Source organism: Podarcis gaigeae, assembly GCF_964106915.1.
Source record: "Podarcis gaigeae genome assembly, chromosome: 9".
NCBI classification, from domain to species: Eukaryota; Metazoa; Chordata; class Lepidosauria; order Squamata; family Lacertidae; genus Podarcis; species Podarcis gaigeae.
In genome coordinates this window covers 56109119-56135074 of record NC_139685.1, presented here as the reverse complement: position 1 = coordinate 56135074, position 25956 = coordinate 56109119, and the positions used below count along the sequence as shown (strand labels likewise).

At 43.4% G+C, this 25956-nt stretch overlaps 1 protein-coding gene and 1 long non-coding RNA gene across 2 annotated transcripts; both read right to left on the bottom strand.

The window, feature by feature from the left end:
- Positions 1-649: 649 nt before the first annotated feature.
- Positions 650-17110, bottom strand: ETNPPL (ethanolamine-phosphate phospho-lyase). The gene is made up of 13 exons (XM_083756653.1): positions 16821-17110; positions 14200-14318; positions 13911-14070; positions 12061-12135; positions 11404-11497; positions 10174-10290; positions 8023-8105; positions 6588-6813; positions 5263-5417; positions 4870-4959; positions 4488-4618; positions 2745-2812; positions 650-1698 (listed from the first exon to the last, which is right to left on the bottom strand). The coding sequence occupies exons 1-13, from the start codon at positions 16871-16873 to the stop codon at positions 1564-1566; spliced, it is 1506 nt and encodes a 501-aa protein (XP_083612779.1). The 5' UTR covers positions 16874-17110; the 3' UTR covers positions 650-1563.
- Positions 17111-19183: 2073 nt separating this feature from the next.
- LOC310852952 lies at positions 19184-24709 on the bottom strand. Its single transcript, XR_014568477.1, has 3 exons — positions 24640-24709; positions 21897-21982; positions 19184-19399 (listed from the first exon to the last, which is right to left on the bottom strand). It is a non-coding gene; the product is annotated as an uncharacterized lncRNA (long non-coding RNA).
- Positions 24710-25956: the final 1247 nt, after the last annotated feature.

Sequence of the window (25956 nt, the reverse complement as noted above, 5' to 3'; positions counted from 1 at the left end):
AAAAAAAGAAACTTTTCCAAAGTTTACTTTTTTGTATAAGTAAATATTTATATACAGTGGTACCTTGGGTTATGAACTTAATTTGTTCAAGAGGTCCGTTCTTAACCCAAAACAGTTCTTAACCTGAGGCGCGCTTTCACTAATGGGGCCTTCCACTGCCACCATGCCGATGGCGTGCGACTTCCACTTGTATCCTAGGCAAAGTTTGCTACCAGGAGCACCTACTTCCAAGTTAGTGGAGCTCATTACCCGAAGCGTTTGTAAAGAGGACAGTACATAACCCAAGGTTCCACTGTAAAGGTAAAGTTTACTTTTCCAAAGTAAACTTTATATAAACTTTACCTTTATATAAATCTGTCTATATCTATATCTAATTGTGGACAAATATAGACTCTGTCTCCTAGGTGCTCACTATTACTTTTGCATAATTCAAAATGCTTGTGCACATTCAGCAATATGTGCCTGCGACCTCTGGACCATTACTCATCTTCTCCAAGAAAGGAATACCCATATGCATTAATCATGTTAATTTATAGCCAAGCCTAGTTTGAGATGAGTAAATGAGGCCAAAGATCAACTTTAAGAAGAATGTAACCTTACCAAGTAATTATTAAATATTGATGGTTATTCATTTCATGACACAATGACCTGTAGGTTAAAAATAGCTTTATTTTTTTTGGAATAAACAAGAGTTTCCAGTAAATGGAAAACAAACTGGTGTCCTAACAGAGTTCATAAACAACACTGATAACAGCAGAGATACAACTGACAAATATAGCCCAAGAAGGCATACTCTCTAAATACAGCAGTGCTTTATAAAGTTTTCATTTTCAATATAGTTAATACTGTACAATTAATAATTATTATAAAATCTTTGTCATTGAATATTACAACATTGCTCCATTGTGCATCCCTAGCTGGAAGGGGAAATTGTGTGTGGAAATAGGTGCTGTGTATGCTCCCTTTATTTATTTATTTTTTTAAAATCTGAAATCCATTTGAATGTGGGATTGGACTCACTCCCATCTCCACCAACAGTGCAACCCCACACATTCAGGAAGGAAGCTGCACTGAGTTCAGTGGAACTTACTCCCATGTAAATGTGGATAGGATGGCAGCCTAAGAAGCTGATTGGCAGGTTTTCGTGGAACACTCTTGGTTATTCCATGTGTCCTCTGTTGGATTGCATGTGAGATATACAAGATAACATTTCTATTTATTTCAGCATTGGCATGAATTGCCCCACCAGAAAGTTGCACAGTATAACAAATAAACCATTAAAACATGGGAAAATTATTAAAATCTCAATACCGAACACTGAGATTCCAAAAGGACAAAGACACATCAGTCAGTGACTGCCACTCAGACATCTGAAACAAATGAGGCCATGCTACCCTTGTACTATGGCTGCAAAGCATGATGCTCCAAATTTAGAACATAAGTAAATGGATGCTTCATCATAATGTTTAACTAGCCAATATTCTTACCAATTATTGCACACACCCATTCATCCTTAAACAAACCCAACTGTACATAGTTATTCTTATTTATAGAATTTTCTTTTCATGTCCTGATCCTTTTGCAAGGCACTGAGTTGTTTTCAGCATAAAATCCATTATTTTGTCTGCAGGCACTTCCATTGATATGGCTTATGCTTTCGTTGATGCATTCCAGCTGGGAGCTCCCATCTGTGGGCATCTAAAACAAATGCACAATTTGATTGAATATGCAAATATTGGCATCAGCAGGTATTTGATGTCATGGGAACTGCCAGAACCACAGAATCGGAACCACAGATTTTACAAGCCTGTGGTTCTAGGTTATCAGCATTTATTGGTGCAAAATGTAGAAGAGCTTGCTGGGTTGGGCTAATTAACGGCCCATCTAATCTAGCACCGTTCTCACAGTGGCCAACCAGATGCCTGTGGAAAAGCTGAGGCCAGGACCCAAGCCCAACAGGTCCCTAATCTGAGATGTTTACAATCAAATTTTAGACATTGCATGAGACAGAAGAGAGGCAAGTGTAGGAAATCAGCAGAGAGATGAAGGATGCAAAGCCAAGGATAAGAACAGAATGATGCGAGCGAATGCAGCTGTGTGCACTTAATTTAGGCATTATTTCAGTTATGACTATGGGTTATGCCAATGGTTTATGGAATAGGCGAGTTTTGAGCTGCTTGTATGAGTGTTGGGAGGGGGGAGAGCATGGCACGACATAAAGTGTACTGAGAGAAAGCCCCAAACATGAGGTACGTGGGTGAAGTTTTATAAGACAGGAAAGTCTTCAGATAGCTCATAGGAACTTAGAAAGCTGTCTTATATTGAGCCAGGACAATGGTCCATCTAGATTAAAGGTAAAGGTAAAGGGACCCCTGACCATTAGGTCCGGTCGTGACCGACTCTGGGGTTGCGGTGCTCATCTTGCTTTACTGGCAGAGGGAGCCTGCATACAGCTTCCGGGTCATGTGGCCAGCATGACTAAGCCACTTATGGCGAACCAGAGCAGCGCACGGAAACGCCGTTTACCTTCCCGCCAGAGCGGTACCTATTTATCTACTTGCACTTTGATGTGCTTTCGAACTGCTAGGTTGGCAGGAGCAGGGACCAAGCAAGGGGAGCCCACCCCGTCGTGGGCATTCGAACCGCCGACCTTCTGATCTGCAAGTCCTAGGCTCTGTGGTTTAACCCACAGATTACTTTTGTCTATATTGATTGGCAGTGTCATTTTAGGATTTCCAACTTACTTTTCTTTTACTCTGTACATTTGTTGGCAATTCATCTCTGGTCCTGTTTATTGTTGAATCTTCTAAATCTGGGACAAGAGGGGAGAAAAGTAAGTTTTCCATCATTAGGTACAGAAGTTCGTGTGGTTTGCGCTTGGGGGGGAATTGTCATCCCGCCACTCCTTGGTGTGTGGTGTGCCCCAGGGTGCAATACTCTCCCCGATGCTTTTTAACATCTTTATGCGCCCCCTCGCCCAGCTGGTCCGGAGTTTTGGGCTGGGCTGCCATCAGTATGCTGATGACACCCAACTCTATCTGTTGATGGACGGCCACCCAGACTCGGCCCCAGACACACTGATCAGATGCTTGGAGGCTGTGGCTGGATGGTTTCGTGGGAGCCGGTTGAAGTTAAATCCTTCGAAGACAGAGGTCCTCTGGCTGGGACGGGACAACATGGGACTGAGGGGGCAACTCCCATCTCTTGCGGGGGTGCAATTAGTGCCAGCACCGTCCGTTAAGAGTTTGGGTGTAATCTTCGATACCTCCCTCTCCATGGAGGCGCAGATTGCAGCTATAACAAAGGCGGCATTTTTTCATCTCCGCCAAGCTAAGCAGTTGGCTCCTTACCTCTCTCACCCTGACCTATCCACGCGACGGTCACCTCCAGACTGGATTATTGTAACTCGCTCTACGTGGGGCTGCCCTTGAGACTGACCCAGAAACTCCAGCGGGTGCAGAATGCTGCAGCGAGACTCCTTACGGGGTCTTCGCTTAGAGATCACATTCATCCGGTGCTATACCAGCTGCACTGGCTCCCGGTGGAGTACAGGATCAGGTTTAAGGTGCTGGTTTAAACCTTCAAAGCCCTATACGGCCTAGGGCCCTCGTACCTATGGGACCGCCTCTCCTGGTATGCCCCACAGAGGAACTTACGGTCTTCAAATAAAAACATCTTGAAGGACCCAGGCCACAGAGAGGTTAGGCTGGCCTCAACTAGAGCCAGGGCTTTTTCGGCTGCGGCTCCAACCTGGTGGAACGCTCTGTCACAAGAGACAAGGGCCCTGCAGGACTTGACATCTTTCCGCAGGGCCTGCAAGACAGAGCTGTTCCACCTGGCCTTTGGTCAGGGCGCAGCCTGACTCCCTCCTTTGGCAATCTTTACAAAACTTTAGTTTATGGTTGCTATTAATTTTGATTTTAATTCATTTTTATAATGTTTTATAATGTTGTACTGTTTTATTGTTGTTAGCTGCCCTGAGCCCGGCTTCGGCTGGGGAGGGCGGGATATAAATTATTATTATTATTATTATTATTATTATTATTATTATTATTATTATTAAATACTTGCTTATTTTCTTGTAGAACTAGATAAATTTCTTTAGAATTCACTTAAGACACGTTTCAGCAACAAGCAACGTATCCCCAACTTACCACTATGAGTTCACCTGGGAGCTGAAATTATCCTGGCTGAATCAGTCCAGGTTCGGCAGTCTACGTGATCTAATGTTGCATCTCCAACAATGATCAGACATCTCTGCAATGGGTCACAAGCTTATGCTGGCCCCTAGTTCTTGCCTGATTTTGACATCTGGAGTTGTCAAGTCTTTCCTATATCTTTAAATGTGCCAAGACACTAAGAAAGGCTACAGCTACTGCACCCTTTCTCTCTCCTTCCCCAGTTCTCTGCCACTACCTCTGTTACCTATAGAACAAAATTGGAGGCCATATATGTAAAAGAACCGGTAGGCTTGAAAAAATGCTTACCTGTGAGGATCTCATCAATCTGATCAACTACAAACTTTGCATCTTCCTTAGTGAAGCACATGGGTGGCTTAAATTTCAAGATGTTTCGATAAGGTCCATCAGCACTCAGAAGAATCCTCTGTTCTTTCAGCCTGATTAGAAGGGAACACAGATTTAATTTAGAATGCAAACTCCAAAATACATTTAGGTATGTGAAGTTATAACGCAGCCAGTTCCTTTAAAGCTGTGTTTTATGATTCTGGGTGAATCGTGAGGGCATCTTCAGTTACTCAGCCCTGACCCGACTATGAATTTCAGCTCCTTCAGTTTGAATGTCTAGCCTGGAAGTTGTAAAGTTAAAACTGATGAAAAGAATGCCTAAAGCAAGCCAGTATATATTTACTTGTAGATAATATGCTGGGCCTCAGCAGTGGCAGGCGTTCTCTTTTGTCGATCCTTCACAAGATCCACTCCAACAAACAAACCAACACCTCTGAAAAATAAAGAAAAGGGAGGGAATCAGAGGTGCAGCAATCAAATCTCAGTGTTGCACAAAAGGCACACAACTCCAAATAGTTTTACAATGTAGTGTGGTAGGTCTCCTGTACAAAACAGTTATCTGATCTGTTATTCAGTAGTTGTCAGTGGTGGGGGGTGGGTATGATTGCACCCACCACTGGAATGCGTCTCCTGGGTCTTCAGAGGGCAATGCAGTCATTGGATTGAAGAAGCCACCCCTAGTTATACTTTCTTCTGCATCTAAAAACTTTTTTAATGTTTACCCTGCTGTGCCTACCTGACATCTCCCACCAGTGGATGCTTTTCTTTTTGTTCCTTCAGTAGTCCAGTGAGATAGTTTCCAACACGTGTGGCATTCCCTTGGAGATCTTCTTTTTCTATCACATCCAAAACAGCCAGTCCAATTGCACAGGACACTGGGTTGCCCCCAAACTGAGGGAGGGGAAATGACCAAGAAGAAACAGGTTATTGCTGCCTCTATTATTTCTTCATCCAAAGAATGTTTTGACCAAGACGGGGCTTGGTATCAGATCATTTTCTCAGGCAAACAAGAAATAATGGGTGCAAATTTCCTTCTGTCTTTTTAACTTGCACCTTATATGGTGCTATGGAGTGTCATATTTCTTCTTCGCAGTTTCAATTTTGAAAAGTTTAAAGGGAATAAAACACCACAGGGTTTGTACTGCTTTCCTACACAGAGTGAAGCTTTGCTATAACTTAGGCTCCTGCTCCACTTTTAAAGAAATAAAACAGTAAGCACCATGTACTGGTTTTACATATACACACAAGAGACCATGTGCTCAATATTATTTGCATGACGAAGCTGTACATTGTCAAAGTCTCATTTAGGCATTAAGAAGCTCAACCTGAGCATCTATTTAGTACGAGACTCAATTGGTGCATGCATGATATTGCAACGTATGGTCAAACCTTACTAGGCTGAATATTTCCTATCACCTTGTGCTTAATGGGGAATTGAGAGCACACCTGTCTTCCCCACCCTCCTGGTGTGCCACCAGTGTCTTCAAAAGATGATAATACTTCATGCCTATGCAGCAATGCTGTGTGTAGATGAGATGGGGTTGGGGCAGCAGTGAGGGCAGAGGAACTCTGGGTTGGCAGTGCTGGCCTACACAGTAGCATACTGTCACTGCTGCCCCCCCCCACCCCCTGGGCCACTGCTGAACCTATGGGTAGAGAATCCAAAGGACATTGGCCCAGATTGAATGAGGTGCTTCCAAATGGATGGAGAAGGCAGGTACTATTTCACTTCGCACCATACATAAGAGATGGATCAAGGCCAGATGTTTCCTGATTCTGTTGTCTAAACTGGGTGAACTGGCTTCACTGAAAAGCATTATTTGAGTCATTGCTGGGTGCTCTGAACATTCTTTCTGTAACAATCTATGATGGTGCAATTACGTATGCCAGGCCCCTGTAACAGATGTGGCCCTCCTAATATTGCTGAACTACAACTCCCATCATCCCTGGTCACTGGCCAAACTTACCAGGGCTAATGATCATTCAGCAACATCTGGAGAGCCAAAGTTTCCTCATACACAATTTATAACTATAAATGATAATATTAGAAGAGAAGCTCACCGTATTGAAGTACTCCAGTCCAGAGGCACCAAAAGCTTCCGCAATCTCTCTGGTGGTAACTACACAAGACATGGGATGGCCATTGCCAATTGGCTTCCCCATAGTGACAATGTCAGGCACCAAGTCTTCGCCTTGTAGCTGGAATCCCCAGAATTTTTTTCCAACTCGACCAAAACCGACCTGGACTTCATCAGCTATGAAAACTCCACCCGCTTTGTGGACAGCACTGAAAATAAAAAGGGAACAGAACAGATGCCTCACTGTGATGTCACTGTCATGTCATGTATAACCACCCTGCCCAAAATACGAGCATTTACATGAAGACTTCAATTTTGGTCCTGGAAGGGGCATTTACAGCTGAGAATTCATAAAAATGCTTATCAGGCCATATGGTCTTTATACTATGGCCAGAAGATGGATAAAGTTGACCTGAGTTCACTCTGTCAGGTCACAGAAGGATATGTGTGGTCTATAAATATTGGATAATAAGATCTGATACACACAATGCCTCCTGTATTCTCAAGTTCTAGGACAGGATGCCTCCTGTATTCTCAAGTTCTAGGAATGATATACCATGTGATTTTTCTTAATGTGCAGATCACCTCAGAGCTACTGTGCAATAAGAAGTCATGCTGTTCATTGCAAATAGCCCAGCATCCTGTTCTCTCAGTGGGTCAACAAGCTGCCTATGGGAATCCCATAAGCAGACTGTGATAGCATAGTAACTGGCTAGTAGCCATTAATAACCTTATCCTGTGTAGTCCTCTTTTAAAGCCATCCAGTTTGTCTGCCATCACTAAACCTTGAGCAATACTTATATTCCTTATGTAAACCTCCCCCCCCCCCCCCCGCTTATTGGCCTTGGATTTGACTTGCCAAAAGCTACTTTGAGAAATGGGACACGGTTGGCACTGTGGGTTAAACCACAGAGCTTAGGACTTGCCGATCAGAAGGTTGGAGGTTCGAATCCCCGCGATGGGGTGAGCTCCAGTTGCTTGGTCCCTGCTCCTGCCAACCTAGCAGTTCGAAAGCACATCAAAGTGCAAGTAGATAAATAGGTACCACTCCAGCAGGAAGGTAAATGGCGTTTTCGTGCGCTGCTCTGGTTTGCCAGAAGCGGCTTAGTCATGCTGGCCACATGACCCGGAAGCTGTACGCCGGCTCCATCGGCCAATAAAGCGAGATGAGCGCCACACCCCCAGAGTTGGTCACGACTGGACCTAATGGTCAGGAGTCCCTTTACCTTTTACTTTGAGAAAGGCAGCTCTTGTTACTGGGCAATATTTATTTACAAAAATAAAAATTGTCATTGTAGCAGTTTTAAATTTCAAGGAACAAAGATTAAAGCTACACAAAGAACCAAATAAGTAGACTCTTCCTGTGATTTTTACTAAGTAACCTGCTGTAAGTAACCCATCCCAAGCACTGTACATACTCTGCCACTTTCTGGAAATAGCCTGCAGGTGGAATTACTTGGCCTCCGCAACTCTGCATGGACTCAGCAATAAAGGCTGCAATCTAAGTAAGAGAAGATGTTATAAGAAGAGCATTCCTCTGCTTACTCGTTTGCAAATGAAACAACAGCTACAGGCACGAACCCTATGAAAACAGGTGAGATAAATGAATATGCGGTTTTGATAGCTATGTTGCATCTTGAACAGCTGTGAGCAACAGTAACGACAACAAAAAAGGCAGAGGTGCCCAATTTTTCAATGCCAGGGCAAGCATCCAGCATAATTCTACAGCTCATTATTGACCCAATGCTCGAAGTCTTGGATTTACTGTGCGCATTTATTTAAAAACTCATTTAGTCGGCCTGTTCTTGCAGAATACAAATGTGATACTGGAAGTATCTGATGGGTTCACTGTTCTGATGAGTTATTTATTATCTATTTATTATTAATGATTGTCCACATTTCAATAATTTAATTACTAAATGTGCTTTATAGTCTTTATATCAGCTTCACCCTGTGAACCTGTGAACCTCCATCAGCTTCATTCACATGGCATTCTGTGATAGCCGATTTAACCCCTTTCCTGTGGCTCAAAATGGGAAACAAATGCATTGAAGATGTGCAGAGCTGTATTTTGGGCACCCCTGCTTCAGAAGAAGAGAAACTTATGCAGAGCAAATCAGGATGAGGCATTTGACAAAAAGACAGAGCCTACAGCTGAAGTGATTCCAGTAGCTAGGAATGAAAACAAACAAACCAAAAAAGATTATTTGGGATCAGCAGATCAGATAGACTGGAACTGGAAGCTTACATTTTCTGCATTCAGCATTATGCCTGTGTTCTCCCCCAAGTCTGCCTGGAGGGTCAGCCCAAATCTGCTATTTAACTGACTGCCTCCCTCACTCTTGCACAACCCTCCCCGAGTATCAGCCAGGGGTCCATGCAAGCCTGAGCAGTGCCGTCTTCCTGGAAAGAAGGTCGTGTGGTAACGTGTAAAGAAGCGTACACTATATTCGAAGTGGTATACTACAGCCAGACAGTAGGAGGCTCCCCATAGTCTGTGAACTTTATCAACTGCTCCTGGCAGAGGTCTACGGCACCAGAACCTATGAGGAAGATAATGCGAGGGGGAAGGGAGGAAACAGACAAAGGGGGGAAAATAGAAACTATCTGTTAGTTTCTTTTTTATAAATCTCAATAAGGAATTAAAGACAGATGGGTGGGCTCCTTTGGACTTTAAGGTGATGGGGAAATAGTGGCTCCAATCACTACCTGTGGGCATTTTAGGTTGTTTTTATTCTTGTTTGTATTGTTTGCTTTTTCAAGTTCCTTTGAGTTCACCTTTCTGGAAAAGAAGTGACTAATAATAACAAGCCTCCATGCGAGTTCTAGAAATATCTCTCGACACCAAAGTCAGCAAGTTCCTATATTATTACTCGTGTTAAGATGCTGTGTTTTAAATCTACAGCTTACTTTGCCATTTTGTCAGCTGCTTTGAGTGTAAATTTTCGTTCACATGAGCTAGCATTTAAATTCATGTCTCTGGATCCTCAAAGTGCAACATCCCACTGGATCCTACAGATTTTCTTCTCTTTGCACTGGGACACCACCGGGAGAAATTCTGAGAAGCTGCTGGGCTTTTATATATTTCTTCTTGTTAATCTGTTTGGTAGTTTGTATGATTTTGTGTGGTTGCAAAAATAAATAAATGTAAGCCCCCTTTAGGAATGAGGTCTCAAACTGGGTGGGGATTTTAGGAACAGAGGCTATAAACTGCAGTGCATTATATCCTGTGCCTTTTAACTGTTGCTACATAAAGCCCCATTAGTTTCAGCAAAAGTTCTATGTGCAGATTGAGAGCACAATCAAAACAGCACTTTATGCTTTAAGCCTGCTCTTACGTATGAAACGGAGGTTTAGATTTATTTATTCCTTTCTTCTTCTACCTATTATTTTCTTGTGAGAGTTTTGAGTGCAAGTTAAGGGTGTGTGTGTAGAAGGCACCTTAAAATCCAGGAATCCAGTAAAAACAAAAGAAATTCCAGCTGTATAAAGCAGTCAAGTTCACCTAATTGAGCATTTTTCAGGACACAATCTGAGCAGGCTTTCATATTCCTCCATTGCTTACATACCTTGCGTCCATTCTTCTGAGCCTCTTCAATTATCTTTTTCACATCATTGGCATAAGCGCTTCCTGGGTCTGGATGGTCCTCTCTATATTTTCCTCTGTATATATCTGGTGAAGGAGCCTAAAGAGTGGCAAAAGAAGATTTGAAATCTTTGAATGCACTGTTCTTGGCTCCTCCTCAGACAGGAACAAAACTGGCCTTAAAAACCCTATGTGGTGTGCACCTAAGAAGGGTTCACGTAGGACATGCTGATTTTCTTCTAAATCTTCCCACAGCAGGTTAATAAGAAACCATGCATCAGAGGCACAAGAGGTCCTTAAAATTTCCAGTATTGTAATGTATAGGTCCACAGGTTTTCCATATCCCTGGCTTTCCAGGAAGTGGGACAGAAGGCAGAAACGACAAAGAACTGAGACCATAATAACATACACTGGCTTATATCTAGTTCAATATCTGTTCTCAACAACCCCCATTAGATGTTTGGAAGAGCAATCTTCTGCTGCTTGTCCCCATGATCTGGAAGGGTGCTGAGCTGAGGGAGAGCACAAAATAATTTAAAAACTTATATTTATATGGATAAACTGCACCAAAAAGAATTATTGTGAAAATAAGGGGGAAGGGGGCACAAAAAATGGTCCTCACTCAGGGCGCTATATTACTAGAGTCTGCCCCTGTTGTCCATCAGCCTAATTGACCTCAGTCTGAAGGGGCTTCAAAGTGTGCAGGGATCTGTGTGTGCAGGCATATCATGAGGGAAGGGTGCATTGGCATCTAGAAGGCAGGATGTTTCTGATTTCCAGATCTTGAGGCCTGCTCATGCTGAACCCTGGAAGAGCTACACTTACCAGCCACTGTCAGATTTATTGTCCATGAATTCCTCATGACAATTAAGAGCCACTTCTTAAGAGATTCTTGGATACAGAAACCTATGGTGGTTTTTTGTATTTTAAAAACATGCTTTTTCTACTGTAGGTTAGCATGCATTTTCTTTTTAATATACACAAGCAGGTATCTTGCATTTTTCAGGACAAAATATATCTCTGTCCATATACAATTCATCTTGTAAGAAGTGCCCCGGGCTTCTTACATTGATTAGGCCAACCAAAATCTAAAATAGTATCTATTGATTTTTGTGGAGGTATTGCTATGCAGTTTAGCTTTGCATTTCATTTGTATCTGCAATGAATAGAAATATGCTAAGGGCAGTAAGAATCCAGCATAATAATCACTTACCACATGTACAAATTCCTTTTTGGCCTCTTTCCCCAGTTGATTAAATTTATATGGACTGATGTCAATCAGCGATGTAACATGGCCATGATAAGCACTGAAACAGAAGATGGATGCCAAGTGACTCCAGGGTGTGAAAGAGTTCAACAGAAGCAGACTCTGTTACAGGTTAGTTTTGCACATGTTTTACATACGTTTTGCACCTAAACTGACAATGAATCTCAGTTTAACCTTAGTTTTCTGTATGTGGTATCATTACAGCAACATATTCAATGTCGTCGATCACAATTTTCATTGTTCTTAATGTTTATTATTATTGAACTGCAAATGCAAGTATTCTTTAATTAATAGGAATTAGTAGACAGTTTCCCTCTGTGACATACAACTATGCAGAGACAACCCCTTCCTCACAGAAACAGATGAGTCAGAATAGAGGTTTGAGTTAAAATGAAGAAGTCTTGATGAAGTTAATGGATACATTTATTTACAGATCACTGTGTGCTGATCAGTGACCTCATTTGAGGTGAATGAGAAACTAACTGTGAATGTATGGGGGCTCTGGGTGCTAGGCTACAGACTGAACCATCATTATTGTGGCACATGACCCATCTGCATCATGTTGCAAGGAACTGATCTCATCCATACCATCAGCATACTTACTGGTCAAGTGTAATCACGTCTTGGTGGCCCCTGTATTGGCGGGCCAGGCGCAAAGCGAGGTCATTTGCTTCAGATCTGCAGGACATAATTAGAAGGCAATCAAAGCTGCTATTGTAACAGGAGAACTACATAATAAACTAATCTTTTAAGCCAAAAATAAAATAACTCCAGACAGGCATATGTCAATCTCTAATCCCCTAGAAATGATTAATAGCACACCTATTGGATTCAGAGTGAAAATGTTGAATGAGGGCAGGATTCTCTCTGGGTTGAAAAGCCAAAGAGTTGCTTCACATGGACACATGCATGGAAATAAAATCGTAGAGTTGGAAGGGACCTACAAGGGTAATCTAGTCCAATGCAGGAATCTCAACTAAAGCATCCCATAGCGATCACATCTAAGCCTATGTGAATTCTGCACATTTGTTCATGTCTTGATTATCACAAAATCTACAGCTGGACACAAACTATGAACTTGTGAATAGCTCAGCTTTGGTTTACATTGCTAATCTTGAGGGCTGCTCAGGAAAATGAGGGGACATACAGGTTGTGGACATGATCTGGTGCCGCCTGTATGTGAAGCCTTCCCATTCTGTGAAGAGATGTGGCCCACTGTGTACACAGAACATCCCTTGCTGAGGAGCCCCTGTGGGCATGGAGCTCACTGAATGCATTGGAGCTGATGGGAGGAATTCCTTGGACTGATCCAAAGAGGCCTGGGAGAGGGAGAGACAGTTCCCCATTGCACAATCTGGTTGTTTTGCATCTGGAGAAACCCTCACCCTGCAATCTGTTGTTTCCTTCGCAGCAAGCTTCTTCCTATGTTTTGTATCTAGTAAAACTGATTGTATCTAGTGAAACCTTCTTCTGCAGAGATTTCATTTGCAGAGTCATAACCCTTATCTGCTGAAAGTACAGAGTCTCAGACTACGATTAGGAAAACCCAGGTTCAACAACCATGAAGCTTTTTCTCACTGTCTCTCAGCCTACCCCACAGGGTTGTTGCAAGAGTAAAATAGGAACAAGAGAAACATAATAATAATAAATAATAATAATAATAATAATAATAATAATAATAATAATAATAATAATAATAATAATTTTATACCCCACCCTTCCTTGTTCAAAAACCAGGATCAGGGTGGCTAACAACCAATTAAAAACACTTAATCGTAAAAGCAGCATAAAATACAGTATAAAACATGGATAACAATAAAATTCAATTCAGAAAACACTTTAGGGGAAATAAACATTAGATAATCCCCAGGGCTAGCTGGCTGAATTGGTCTTACTTGGGCCAGTGAGGAAGCCAGGAGAGAATTAGCTGTGGGGTCTCAGAGCGGGTAATCTTCATAAAAGGGGAGGGGGGAGGGAAGAAGGGAAATAAAAGATCAGGCTGAATTCAAATTAAAGGCCAGGTAGAATAGCTCTGTCTTACAGGCCCGACGGAAGGAGATTAAATCCTGTAGGGCCCTAGTCTCATGGGACAGAGCATTCCACCAGGTCAGAGCCATCACTGAAAAGGTCCTGGCCCTGGTGGAGGATAGTCTGACTTCCTTAGGGCCCGGGACCTCTAAACTATTCATGGACCTTAAGGTCCTCTGCAGGCCATACCAGGAGAGGCGGTCCCGTAAATAAACATGAATGCATAGATGAGATAGAAATGTAAAAGATAAACAAATACTATGACCACATGAATTTTTGCCCACATGAAAACCTGGGCACAACCTTAGAAAACCCTATATTTGTTAACTCTGTTGTCTCATTATCTCCCAAAGCTATTAAAATGTAGAAGTTAATTTATACAAGTTTCCAAAAGATAATAGCAATGAAAAGTCCTTTAGCCATACCCAGAGTTCACAAAGTAGCAAACAGAGAGAGGCTCTGGGAGGGTCGCAGTGAGACGCTTGGCATACTGGACCAGATTGTCGTGCAGGAAGCGAGAATTGGTGTTGAGTAACTCCATCTGTTTCACCGCAGCTTTGATCACATCTGGATGGCTGTGTCCAACTGGAAAGGACCAAGTGAAGAGAAGTCAATGAACCCATTTGAGAGTACCTGAAAAAAGACCCCAAATCCACCTCAAATGAATGGGAGCGCTTTAAAAGTTGTCAACATATATTAAGCCACAGTTCTTACCATGTGCTACGTTGTTAATGCAGTCCAAGTATTTTTCTCCATTCTCATCAAACATATACTGCCCACGGGCACACACAATCTTAATGGGGTCCTTAGCAAAGAAGACCTTGCACGAGGGCCTGAAAAGCATGAAAGCATTGCTTTAGTTTAGGTCTGCTGAAAAGCTCCTTCTCCAGACCACAAACTCTGGAGCTCTGCGGAGCCCACCCATCAGCTTGGTACTGGATGCTCCTTGCAGAGATGCCCAAAGGCTCAGAGTGTCTTCATTCTGGGGGCCAACAGCCAATGGCCAGGTTGAATGAACTGCGATGCCAGGGCGTGTGCAGAAGTGGGGACACATTTCTTGGGTTGTAACTGTAAACTGGATTAAACTCGTGGGCAGACTTTGCTTCAGAACTTAAAAATGCATTTGTGGAAAGTAAACCTGCTGACTGGAAGTGTTTCCTGGCTTTTTTTTTTGTACGGCTTCTATTTCAAAAGAGCGAGAGAGATATATGCAAAATTTTGTACTTTGGATTAAGGAGGAGGGGAGTTTATTTTCATAATCTTAAAAAACAAAACAAAAAAACCATGTAAATGCAGCAAATTCATTATGATCAGGAGTCCTCAAGCCTTGTCCTGGGGAGACTCAGTCAGTGAGGGGGAAATAGTAAATTATGTCTCTCCGAGTGTAAATATGGCTGGCTTCATGGAACACCCATCATAGTACAGGAATTTAGTATCTCTTCCCACCTGTGAAAAGGACAGTAACTTAAATGTGATATATTGCTCAACACACCAAGCCAATCTCCAAATAACAGAGTTATTTTGGACATGCACAGGGTTTTGTTCCCTCACCACAAACAGCATAGACTGGGGAAACTGGGAACCATTCATTAAGAAAGGATCAAACCCGCCACACAAAAAAGGCTTCATCCATTTCCTCTCCCACACTCTCCATTGGGTGCATACAGCTGCTTCCATGAGAGAACTGTCTGCACAGCAGGGCTGCATATGGGGAAGGGAGGGGTTCCCAGTGCGTCTGTAGGGACTCCCATGCATTAAGCAGTGTGCATGAGAAGGGGAGAACAATACAACCTGGAGTGGGGCTCTTCCTAGGTTTTTTAATGAACCACAAGAAGACAGCCCCAAAGAGTTGAGCCCTAACCTTTTGTTTGTTTTGGCTGGCCTTTTGTATCTTTAGCTGGTTCCCAGCTTCTACTGTATGCCAATGGAACCAAAATAGCTTATTATTGTATTAAGGATGAAATAATAATCCAAGGGAGACAACAACTCTCAGAGTTTGCACAGAACTTTTCGCCTCTTTAGTGGGCAGAATTCCAGGCTTGGCTTTGCAGAACGCCCAGGATCCACTTGGGTTATGCAAGGACTGTGAGTACAGTGTATCAACTGGTTACACAATCTTGCATGCTTGTTTAATGCCACTGACATCACATGCACCTCTGTGCATTTACTGCACTTGTCCAAGTTTCCTTTGGAAGGTCAAACACTGATCCACCTTCCTGGCTGTTAATCTGACTATTTATACAGGGGTTAGATAAGGCCACAGATGTCCTGTGCCCAGAGGCAAAGGAGATTTTTTGGACTGCCAGATGGGGTTTTGTACAGTATTCAAGCATATATGTCTTAGTATCACACCCCAGATAAGTGAATAATTTTCAGTATCAGCAGGGCTTCAACTGACTGCATGGCAGAGAGAGAGAGAGGGACGGGCATTTCTAAGTGTCACTGAAAGTGTAGCATTTCCCCATTTTTGTTTCTAAGAAATTTTTTTTAAAAAAAAACTTTTGGATTTTTTTTAAAAAATAAGCCTTCCTAGAAAGTGCTAAAAACTTTTAAAAGTGGTTTTTTTAAGGGGGGCAATTAGGTAAGCATACGACCCACCAAAAGTTAAGTGCTTTAAAAGGCTTAAATTCTATGCAAACTGTGGGTCCGAACATCTGCAAAAATGCACAGATTTGCACTGAAATCTCCAAACATGCAGGCTGCAACTTCCATGGATTTTAAGAGGAGATTTTAAAGCATGTGCTTGACTTTCCCATTGAAACTGTTGCTTTTAAATTCTTTCTATTTACGAAAAAGAAAATATTCATGATAGTTCAAATGATCAAATACGGATCCTTTCAGAAAATGTGACAATTTTGGGCTATGAAATACATTAGTGCAAGATAATGTCAGAGGCTTTTTATACAGGGAAAGTGGCAGTTCTGCGGATGGCAGGGACAGGGCAAAGAAGGTTTTGGTAGGTTGATTTCCACCCCCTTTCAATTTGGTTCAGAGTTTGATCTGGCCATGATGAGTGTAGACCTCGCCACCTTGATTCTGCACCCCGCTCCCAACCGCGGAGAGATCCCGGCCACCATCTTCGCTAGAGAGATCTTTTGCAGGTAGCCTTACCGCGCAGGTAGAGGACCTGCCGGGGTCTATTAGCTGAGATCTACGGATGAGCAGCAGTATGCAAATTTAATAATAAATAACAATCTTGCCGGAGGAAGAATGAGAGCGATTGCAGAATGTGGGGTGGAAAGTTGGGAAGTTTTTTTCCGGGGCGCGAGAGAGTTTTGCATGCCTGCGCCGGGGCGCCCCCTCCCCGCTCCCCTGGCTTTGCCCCTCTGGCTCACCCGATGTGCTTCTTCCGCAGCTCCAGCGTCTCTGCCTTGCTGTACATCTCCATCGTGCCTGGTCTCGCGCGCCCGCTCTCTCTCTGCAGCCCCGGGGAACTCGCCCTGCGCTGCTCCCGGGCAGCCGCCTTCGCCTTTTATCCCATGCCCGGCAGGGGCCGCCGCGTCCTTCGCCCAGGCCCCGCCTCCTGCGCGCCGCCCATCTCCGCGCCACCCGCCAAAAGTACCAAGGCTGGCTTCCAGCCACCTCTTCTTCTTTACCCGCACGAGGTAGTCCTCAAGCCACCCCACTCCGTCGCCCTGGAATCCGGAGTATTCCACACCCCGCTTTCGGTCTTCCCACCACCGTCTCTCGGCTTGAAGATTTCCCTGGGCTTAGCCCCGTTCAGTCCGTTGCAGCAAAGAGCAAGCAGGGAATAAATAAATAAATAAGGTCGTTATTGTTCTTGACTGTTTGGAAGCCGCTTTGAGATTCATTGCAATGCAAAGCGGCACAGAAATATAATCCAAATCAACCAATAAGATAGCTCAGTGGCAGGGCCGAAATTAGGTTTGATGATGCCTTAATGGGGCCCTTTAAATGTCCAGCTGTCCTTTGTCAACAGCAAATTGTCACAGTTTTTTGTATTGAATATATTCTATATGGTAATTTATGGACCTAAAGGTAAAGGGACCCCTGACCATTAGGTCCAGTCATGGCTGACTCTGGGGTTGTGGCGCTCATCTCGCTTTATTGGCCGAGGGAGCCGGCGTACAGCTTCCAGGTTGTGTGGCCAGCATGACTAAGCCACTTCTGGCGAACCAGAGCAGCGCACGGAAACCCTGTTTACATTCCTGCCGGAGTGGTACCTATTTATCTACTTGCACTTTGATGTGCTTTCGAACTGCTAGGTTGGTAGGAGCAGGGACCGAGCAATGGGAGCTCACCCCGTCGCGGGGATTTGAATTGCCAACCTCCTGATCAGCAAGTCCACATTGCTACCTGCGTCCCTAATTTATGGACCTAATAGGTATCAAAACTATTTGCACATAACAAAATAGGAGCCTACACAACACAAAACACTGTTGCTGTATGTAGGTTTTATTTTATTTGTTTTTTATCTTATATTTTGGAAATGTTCATCCAGCTTTTTTCTTTAATTTTTTGTGGGGCCCCCCAAGAGAGTGGGGCCCTAAGCTATAGCTTATTTAGCTTATACGTAAATCCGGTACTGCTCAGTGGTAGACTCTTAATCTCTGGATCATGGTTCGAGCCCCACATTGGACAAAAAGTTTCCTGCATTGCAGGGGATTGGGCTGGCTGATCTTCCTCATGGTCCCTTCCAGTTCTGCAGTTCTAGGATTCTATGTCCCCTCAAGAAGTTGTTGGACCATCTCTGACCCTTGGCAATCCTGGCTGGGATGCTGATGGGAACTGGAAGGCAGCACAATCTGGAGGGGCCACAAATGCCCCATCCCTGCATCCTTTGTGATCCAAAGGAAAGCAGAGCGATGTGTTTGGCACAAGCTTGGCAGCAGGAGTTGCTGGGAGGAGGTGTACAAGGCGCCATCCAACTTCACTTCTTCGTATTTGTTTGGTTTAGGTAAAGGTAAAGGTACCCCTGCCCATACGGGCCAGTCGTGTCTGACTCTGGGGTTGTGCACCCATCTCACTTAAGAGGCCGGGGGCCAGCGCTGTCCGAAGACACTTCTGGGTCACGTGGCCAGCATGACAAGCTGCATCTGGTGAGCCAGCACAGCACACGGAAATGCCGTTTACCTTCCCGCTGGTAAGCGGTCCCTATTTATCTACTTGCACCCGGGGGTGCTTTCAAACTGCTAGGTTGGCAGGCGCTGGGACTGAACGACTGGAGCGCACCCCGCCACGGGGATTCGAACCACCGACCATGCGATCGGCAAGTCCTAGGCGCTGAGGTTTTACCCACAGCACCACCCGTGTTTGGTTTACCCCTTAGCTTTTTCTTCCCCCAAAGATATCCCACATGGCAGCACAGGTTTAGGATCAGAGTTTCCCTTTGCATTCATTAGGAAAGGCATTGTCCAGAAGAGGGCTTTGTGGCAGCCTTCCTCACAGGAGCATCTTCACGGGACATCCTCCAGCTTATGCTGAAGATGCACCTCTTTGCCCTGGCCTTGGACAGCTAAGGTCCATCTTTATGGGACTCCACTTCTTCTGTTTTGCTTAATCTATATATTGTGCTCCTTTTGGCTTGGAACAGATGCACTTGTTTGTACACAGTCTGTTCTACTCCTTTTACTTGTTCTTGATTGCATGGTTGCATTGCTGTAACTCACCCTGGGAACAAAACCAAAAAAGGAACAAAAAAGTTTCAGAGACAGACTCCCCTGCAGGGCTGTTGAACTGGAATTGAGATGCAAATTTAATGCCATCAGAATTGGGCGGAGTCGAGCCTCTCCAAGTGGCCAGCTTGATATGGAAGATAAATGGTCCTCTTCAAATGGGAGTGGATCTTGCTTTTCTTTGTGCCCACATTGCAATGGGGCACACCTGTTCTCTTGCATCTGTTGAATAACTTCTCTTCAATTTTGGCCTGCAGCATCATACATGGATCTGCCAACTGAGAATAACATTTCATGTGTCTAACGAAGTGCACTCCAACTCACCAAAACAAACCAACCAACCTTAACAACGTCAAGTTAAGCCTCAGGGGCTACCAGGTCCCTTGTTGTTCTTGCTGGAACATGCTAACACAGCCTTAGTAATCCTAATACAAATACAGTGAAGTAAGCTGCTAATGTTATTATCCCCTTATTTCAGGAGGAAATGCTGAAGGCAGGAAAATACTGGCGAGATCCAACTAGCTCGCATTCATTGTCTATCACCACACCCTTCCCTCTGTTGGTGTGAATAGGTAGTTATGGAAGATGTAATCAACATGATGGGAGGTGGTGTATACTTCCTAATGCCATTAGCATACAAAATAGATGCAGAAACTGGTTGATATGTTTGGTGGGATTGTCAAGTTTTGGCAAAATCTCGTGCACAAGTTCAAGATTGGCACCTTGGTTAGAAATGTTGGACCATAAGAAAGGGATCTCATTATGATGCTGTAAGAACATAAGAGCCCTCAGGCAGGACGTGAAAGCAATGACTCTTCTCTTCTCACACTCTAGAAGCTGATATATCGCCTCTTAGTCTGGAGGAGGCATATGGTTGTCGTGGTTGGCATGGGTAGAGTTCCCCTCTGTGAAGAGCTAACCTGTTTTGCAGCGTTACCTTTACCACAAGAAAACCCTACCCACCTTTTTAAGATGGCAACACCCTTAGTATGGCCAGTGAGGCAACTGCAGAGCCAGCAATGGGCACTGTCTGGGCACAATGTGGAGACCAGGATTCTTGTACCAGTGGCATTGTGCTGTGGGGGTTAGAGTGCTGCACTAACACCTGGGAGACCAGGGTTCAAATCCTTGCTCAGCCATGAAGCCCACTGGGTAGCTTTGGGCCAGTCACTGTCTCTTATCCTCTCAGTTGTGAAGATAACAATGGAGGGGGGGGGGAAGTGGGGTATAAATGTAATAATAAATAAAATTACAAACATCTTGTAGGTGCAGCTTGGCGAGGTGGCATTCCATTTTAAAGGCCCTGCTCACATTTTCCTGTGGTGGCCCCTTGTGACAATCTTTTCCCATTTCTATAAAGTCCAGTAGCCTCTGATGTGAATGTATGATTTCTGCTATCTTGGATGTGGGGTGGGTGGGTTTAGGAAGCTAGCATTTACCCATTTATATTAATGACCATGCCCAACTGAGGTCCATTAATTTCAGTGGGTCAGCTTTGAGAAAAAGTTACGTATAACCCAGTGAGTGGAAATGCCCCTAGTGACAATGACATGAAAGGAACTGTGCAGCGTAGGTCTACTATGGTATTTTGAGTAAGTAAACCTTCATTGTGAATAAGGTTACTTTGTTTTTAAATTATGCTGCTTGCCACCAGTTCTTTGGAGGTCCTTTGAGGAAGGAAAAGCTGTCTGCAGACAAACGGTGGCTCCCTTGGCCAGTAAAGCGAGATGAGTGCCACAACCCCAGAGTCGTACATGACTGGACTTAACTGTCAAAGGTCCTTTACCCCCCTTTTTTTTTGAGGAAGGAAGGGTGATACAGTGATATCTCGGGTTACATATGCTTCAGGTTACAGACGCTTCAGGTTACAGGCTTCGCTAACCCAGAAATAGTTCCTCGGGTTAAGAACTTTGCTTCAGGATGTGAACAGAAATCGCTCGGTGGTGGCGTGGCGGCAGCGGGAGGCCCTTAGCTAAAGTGGTCCCTCAGGTTAAGAACAGACCTCCAGAATGAATTAAGTTCTTAACCCGAGGTACCACTGTATTTATTTTTAAATTGCATGGGATTTTTGAAAGCAAAGTGAAGCAAATCCTTAGGGGGGGGGGGGGAATAATAAAGAAATCAGCTTCTAACATCACTGTGTTTTTTTAAGCATTAAAAAATTAGGTGGCATTTTAAAAAAACCAACAATTTATTACACCTTTCTGCCAATATTAAACCGAGTTGCTAGTGGTCTTCTATCCTGGGCAGCAGATTAGGTCCACCCATGGAGCTCAGACTGTTCCTGCACCATGTGAGGGAAGCTTCTGACTTTGTGCCAACCCATAACTGGAAGATTGCCCAGCTTAGATGTACTCAGCTAATTCAGTGGGCCTTACCAGGGAAAATGCAACATGCTATTATTTATCCATTTATTAAAATATGTACCACCACCCTAGCATTATAACTCAGTTGCACATTAGAATGTGTTAAAGCTCCTGATTAATTACCCTAATTAAACCCCAGCTTATACCCATGACTCCCAAAAGCCAATTTGAATAATTTCAGATTTGAGGGATACGCTAGCCCTCTTAAGGTGTTTCTCTCACCATGGGACCAACACTATGTGGAGGCTAGCAAGCTTACCCCTGATCCCTCCATTACCCTCCGCAAGAGTGGATGCTCACGCACATTTGCTTCATGCCCTGTACATTTTAGAACCCTGGAAAAAGCAAGGTTCTAAAGCAACCAGGTAGCCTGCACAAGTCCAGCCAGCTTCCTAGTATAGATAGTAACCCTCTGATTTGTGCAAAGTAGCAGTGGCATGTACACTTGTCCTCAATTCTTCTCCCATGTAGTGTTAATTGTGGGTAAAGGGTCACCTAAGATGGAATAATACTATTTAATTATTATTATTTTTAAAATATATTTTTATTAAACAATTTCAATCAATCCGAATAGTCAATTACATTATTTCCCCCCTTTTTATCCCCCTCCCCGTTCCTCCCTCTCCCTGCCAAGACTTCCCTCAGCTCCCTTCTCTGATTTGTTTGCGCTTATTATTCTCTTCATGTTAAAAATTGTACATATCATTACCTTATCTGTCATATATTCTATTAATAAATTTGTGGATATTTATTCAAAACCTGTCAAGGAGTCCAAGTGGAAATTTTTTTTGGGGGGGGGTGCCTAGCCCTGGCACTCACCCCCAAAGCGCTAGCAGCCTGGACCGTGTCCTTCCTTAATAGGACGACACGGAGCTCGCTGCCATTTCCCTTCACAGCAGACCAGAAGTCGAAATACTATTTACTTATTTATTGCTTTTATGTACTAAGCTTGGATCCTAGAACAATAGGCAAGTAGGAATTTCAATTGCATTTTTATCCACTCCCATGTGCAAAGGACAGCAACTAAGATGATCAAGGGTCTGGGAACCAAGAATTATGAGGAATGGTTGAAGGCGCTGAGTATGTTTAGCCTGGAAAAGAGGAGATTGAGAAGAGATAAGATAGCCATCTTCAAATATCTAAAGGGCTGTCACATGGAAGATGGAGAAAGCTTATTTTCTCCTGCTTTGGAGAAAAGGACCAGGACTAATGGATTCAAGTTACAAGAGAGGAGATTCTGACTAAATACCAGGAAGAACTTTCTGGTAGTAAGAGCTGTTCGGTGGAATGGTCTCCCTTGGGAGGTTGTGGACTCTCCTTCATTGGCGGTTTTTAAGCAGAGGTTGGATGGCCATCTGTCATGGATACTTTAGCTGAGAGTCCTGCATTGCAAGGAGTTGGATGAGCTGACCCATTGGGTCCCTTCCAACTCTACAATTCAATGATTCCACGAACCTGGGCTACTGAAGAGATGGATGCATTTTGGAAAGTTATTTCTACACACCCAGGCTAAATTTGGCACAAATAAGCTGTCATAAATAGTTTCAGGAATGGGCTCACCTGAGTCTGTTATAGTAAAAAAAAGAAAAGAAAAGCATAACAAAGAGTCTTGTGGCTTTTCAGGCTAGCAGATAGGTCATGGTCCAAGCTTTGTGGGCCCTAACTAAGGTCATCAGATGAATGAAGTGATCATGCATATCAGCTGGCAGATTCTAAATACACTCAAGAAAGAAGAAGAAGAAAGGGGGATGTCATTACAAAGTGAGTCATATGGCCCAGAGACCTGCAAAGGACAGGTGTGGTTTTTTTTATCATTATTATGAAGAACTCAAATGCAATCAGAATATTGTCAACTGCTCTGCAATTGGAATGAATTGGAAAAGCAAAGGCGAATGGCCAACGTGAAGCAAAGGAAAATAATTACTTTCTGAAGTGGGCTGTTACTTCCAGTCTCTAGTGAACCCTAGCTTCCCCTTTCTGAGAAAGAGAGAGGAGATGGAACCATTTGGCCAACTTTGTGTCTTCTGAGCAGTAGAGGTTGGTGGAGCAGAGTGCTTATGCCTTTTACCTGACCTCCCATTGCTGTGGTGTACTGGGAGGGCAAGGGGTAACACAGCAGTGAGGTTGGCATGGTGCAAATGCACCAGCAGAGCCCATTTGACATGCAAACCACTGGAGTGCAATTTCTTCCCATCTTGCCATGTGGATATCATGAAATCAATATTTATATTCTGAAACATGGGTTTGCTCAGATAAAACAGAAACTATTTTTTGCCCTTTTACGTATGTTCTGTCATCTGTTTCTTGGTTGCATCCGAAAACCTGGCAGCATAAATAATCAATTTGGTTTAAAACCAGCCAGGCTGTTGAAATTCTAGGCAGTCTTAATTTGTGCTCCAAAGCTGGGTTGGTTTTTTTTACTGCCTTTAATTTTCTTTTTCTTTTTCAACTGTTCTGCATTATGATGCAAGAGCTGTAGCTCTGGGCTCACATGCTTAATGGTGACCTAGTTACAAACTTTGGTTTCGAACTAAATGTAAACAAGAACCAACAAAGTCTGGGCATTGTTTCAGTGCCTCATAATGAAAATAAACAAGTGAGGGAATCTAGAAGGGCTCTTAAGGACAACACACTTCCTTGTCAATGCCTGCCCTCTAGTGGTAACAAAGAGCCTCAATATCAAGGGCCCCTAAAAGCATGCAAGGGGTATCAGTGAAACACTACTTATCAGGGGAGACTTATCAGTGCCCAATAAGTGCCACTAAAGCTAATCTTATTTTCATTTGGAATGAATACTTTTTCAGCTGTATGCACACTGCCCGAGGCTATTTAGTCAATGGACGACGATTGCTAGGTGCTTAAAGAACTCCACACGTCTGTGACAAATACGTTGATAAACTTTGAATATGCTAATTTTTATATATTGATATTCCCTAGGAAGAGGGATTGTTCGGTAAACTGCACTTGGAATTGTAGCTCTGCAAGGGATTAACAATCCTCAGCACCCTTTTCCCAGCACCTACATTACCAGGATTTTTACGTCATTTTCTTCATTGCTTTTCTTCCTTGTACAGAACTGTCTGAGCTCCTGCTGCATCGTATATTTCTGCAGCTGCTTTAAAAGCGTTCCAAATTTACATTTGGAGACTTACATTTCGTGCGAGAGAAAGGTGTCACATTCTGCAGAATGAACGGCACATGTGAATACCCTCATCACGTGCACCGTAAAAAGCAGTAAGTATATGTAATAACATAAGGCTTGTTGATTTTGGCTGCGCATGTTTCTGCCTTTATTGTGTAATTAAAACCAGCAAGTAGGGAACAGTCACTACATGTAACCAGTGCAATCTTAAAGGCAATGCTGAATTTCGGGCGGGAGATATTTCCCCTCAAAAGCCTTTTCCTGTTAAAGAATATTAAGAGCCCATCTTTGAATCAATCACATAAGAGATAGTGAAAAATATGGAAAGTTCATTGACCGTTCTACCTCCTGCTGAAGGGTAAACAAGGAATTGCAAATGAAGAGGACTGAAACAATGAAATTACCAGGAACTTCTTATCTATGGATAGTTAACAGCTGTGAGGAGGGGTGCAAATTTACATGATGCACCCATGTGGGTGGGTGGGGGAAATTCTCAGCGTAATGGCACCATTAAATCAAGGTTAAATAGTTGGCTAAGAACTTTTGAAGAGAACTTTAACTGGAAATACTGGCTTGACGCCTATGGGCTTGGCACTTTTTACTGTTTATGTAGGTAGTGTTTTTCCATTCCTTCATGTGGAGGGAGGTGGGAAGCAGTGACAAGAGCATGTTTCTAGAGAGAAGCCAACAGCATGCCAATCTGCCAGTGCCTGATTCCAGAACTGGGGGTTATTTTCTTTTTGAGTCTGTAGAAGGCTAATCTAGGGGTGATGGGAAATGTTTGCCTGAGGGGCATGAGAAGCCTATGACTTCAACTGATTATTACAGATATGGACAATAGTGGCCTAAAGAGATCTAGAAACTTTGAACATACAACTAGAAAAACAACATTAACATCACCTTGGCCAATTGTGATTTTATTTTTTAATTACAAAACTTAATTTTTATTAAGAACTTCAGAGGTGCAGCCCTGGATCTGACAAAAGGGATGCATCCAGTCTAGTATTCTGCCTTACACAATGGCCAGCCAGATTCCTTCAGCATCATGACATCAAGGCAACAATAGCATATAAAGCCTTTCTGGCAGAGGGTATTTTCAGAGATAAATTATATTAAGTGTCAACATATGGAGTGTACTCCAAGTTTGGGATTTTTAAGGTTAAGGGACCCCTGACTGGTAGGTCCAGTCGCGGACAACTCTGGGGTCGTGGTGCTTCTGGGTCATGTGGCCAGCATGACTAAGCCGCTTCTGGCAAACCAGAGCAGCGCATGGAAATGACATTTACCTTCCCGCTAGAGCGGTACCTATTTATCTACTTGCACTTTG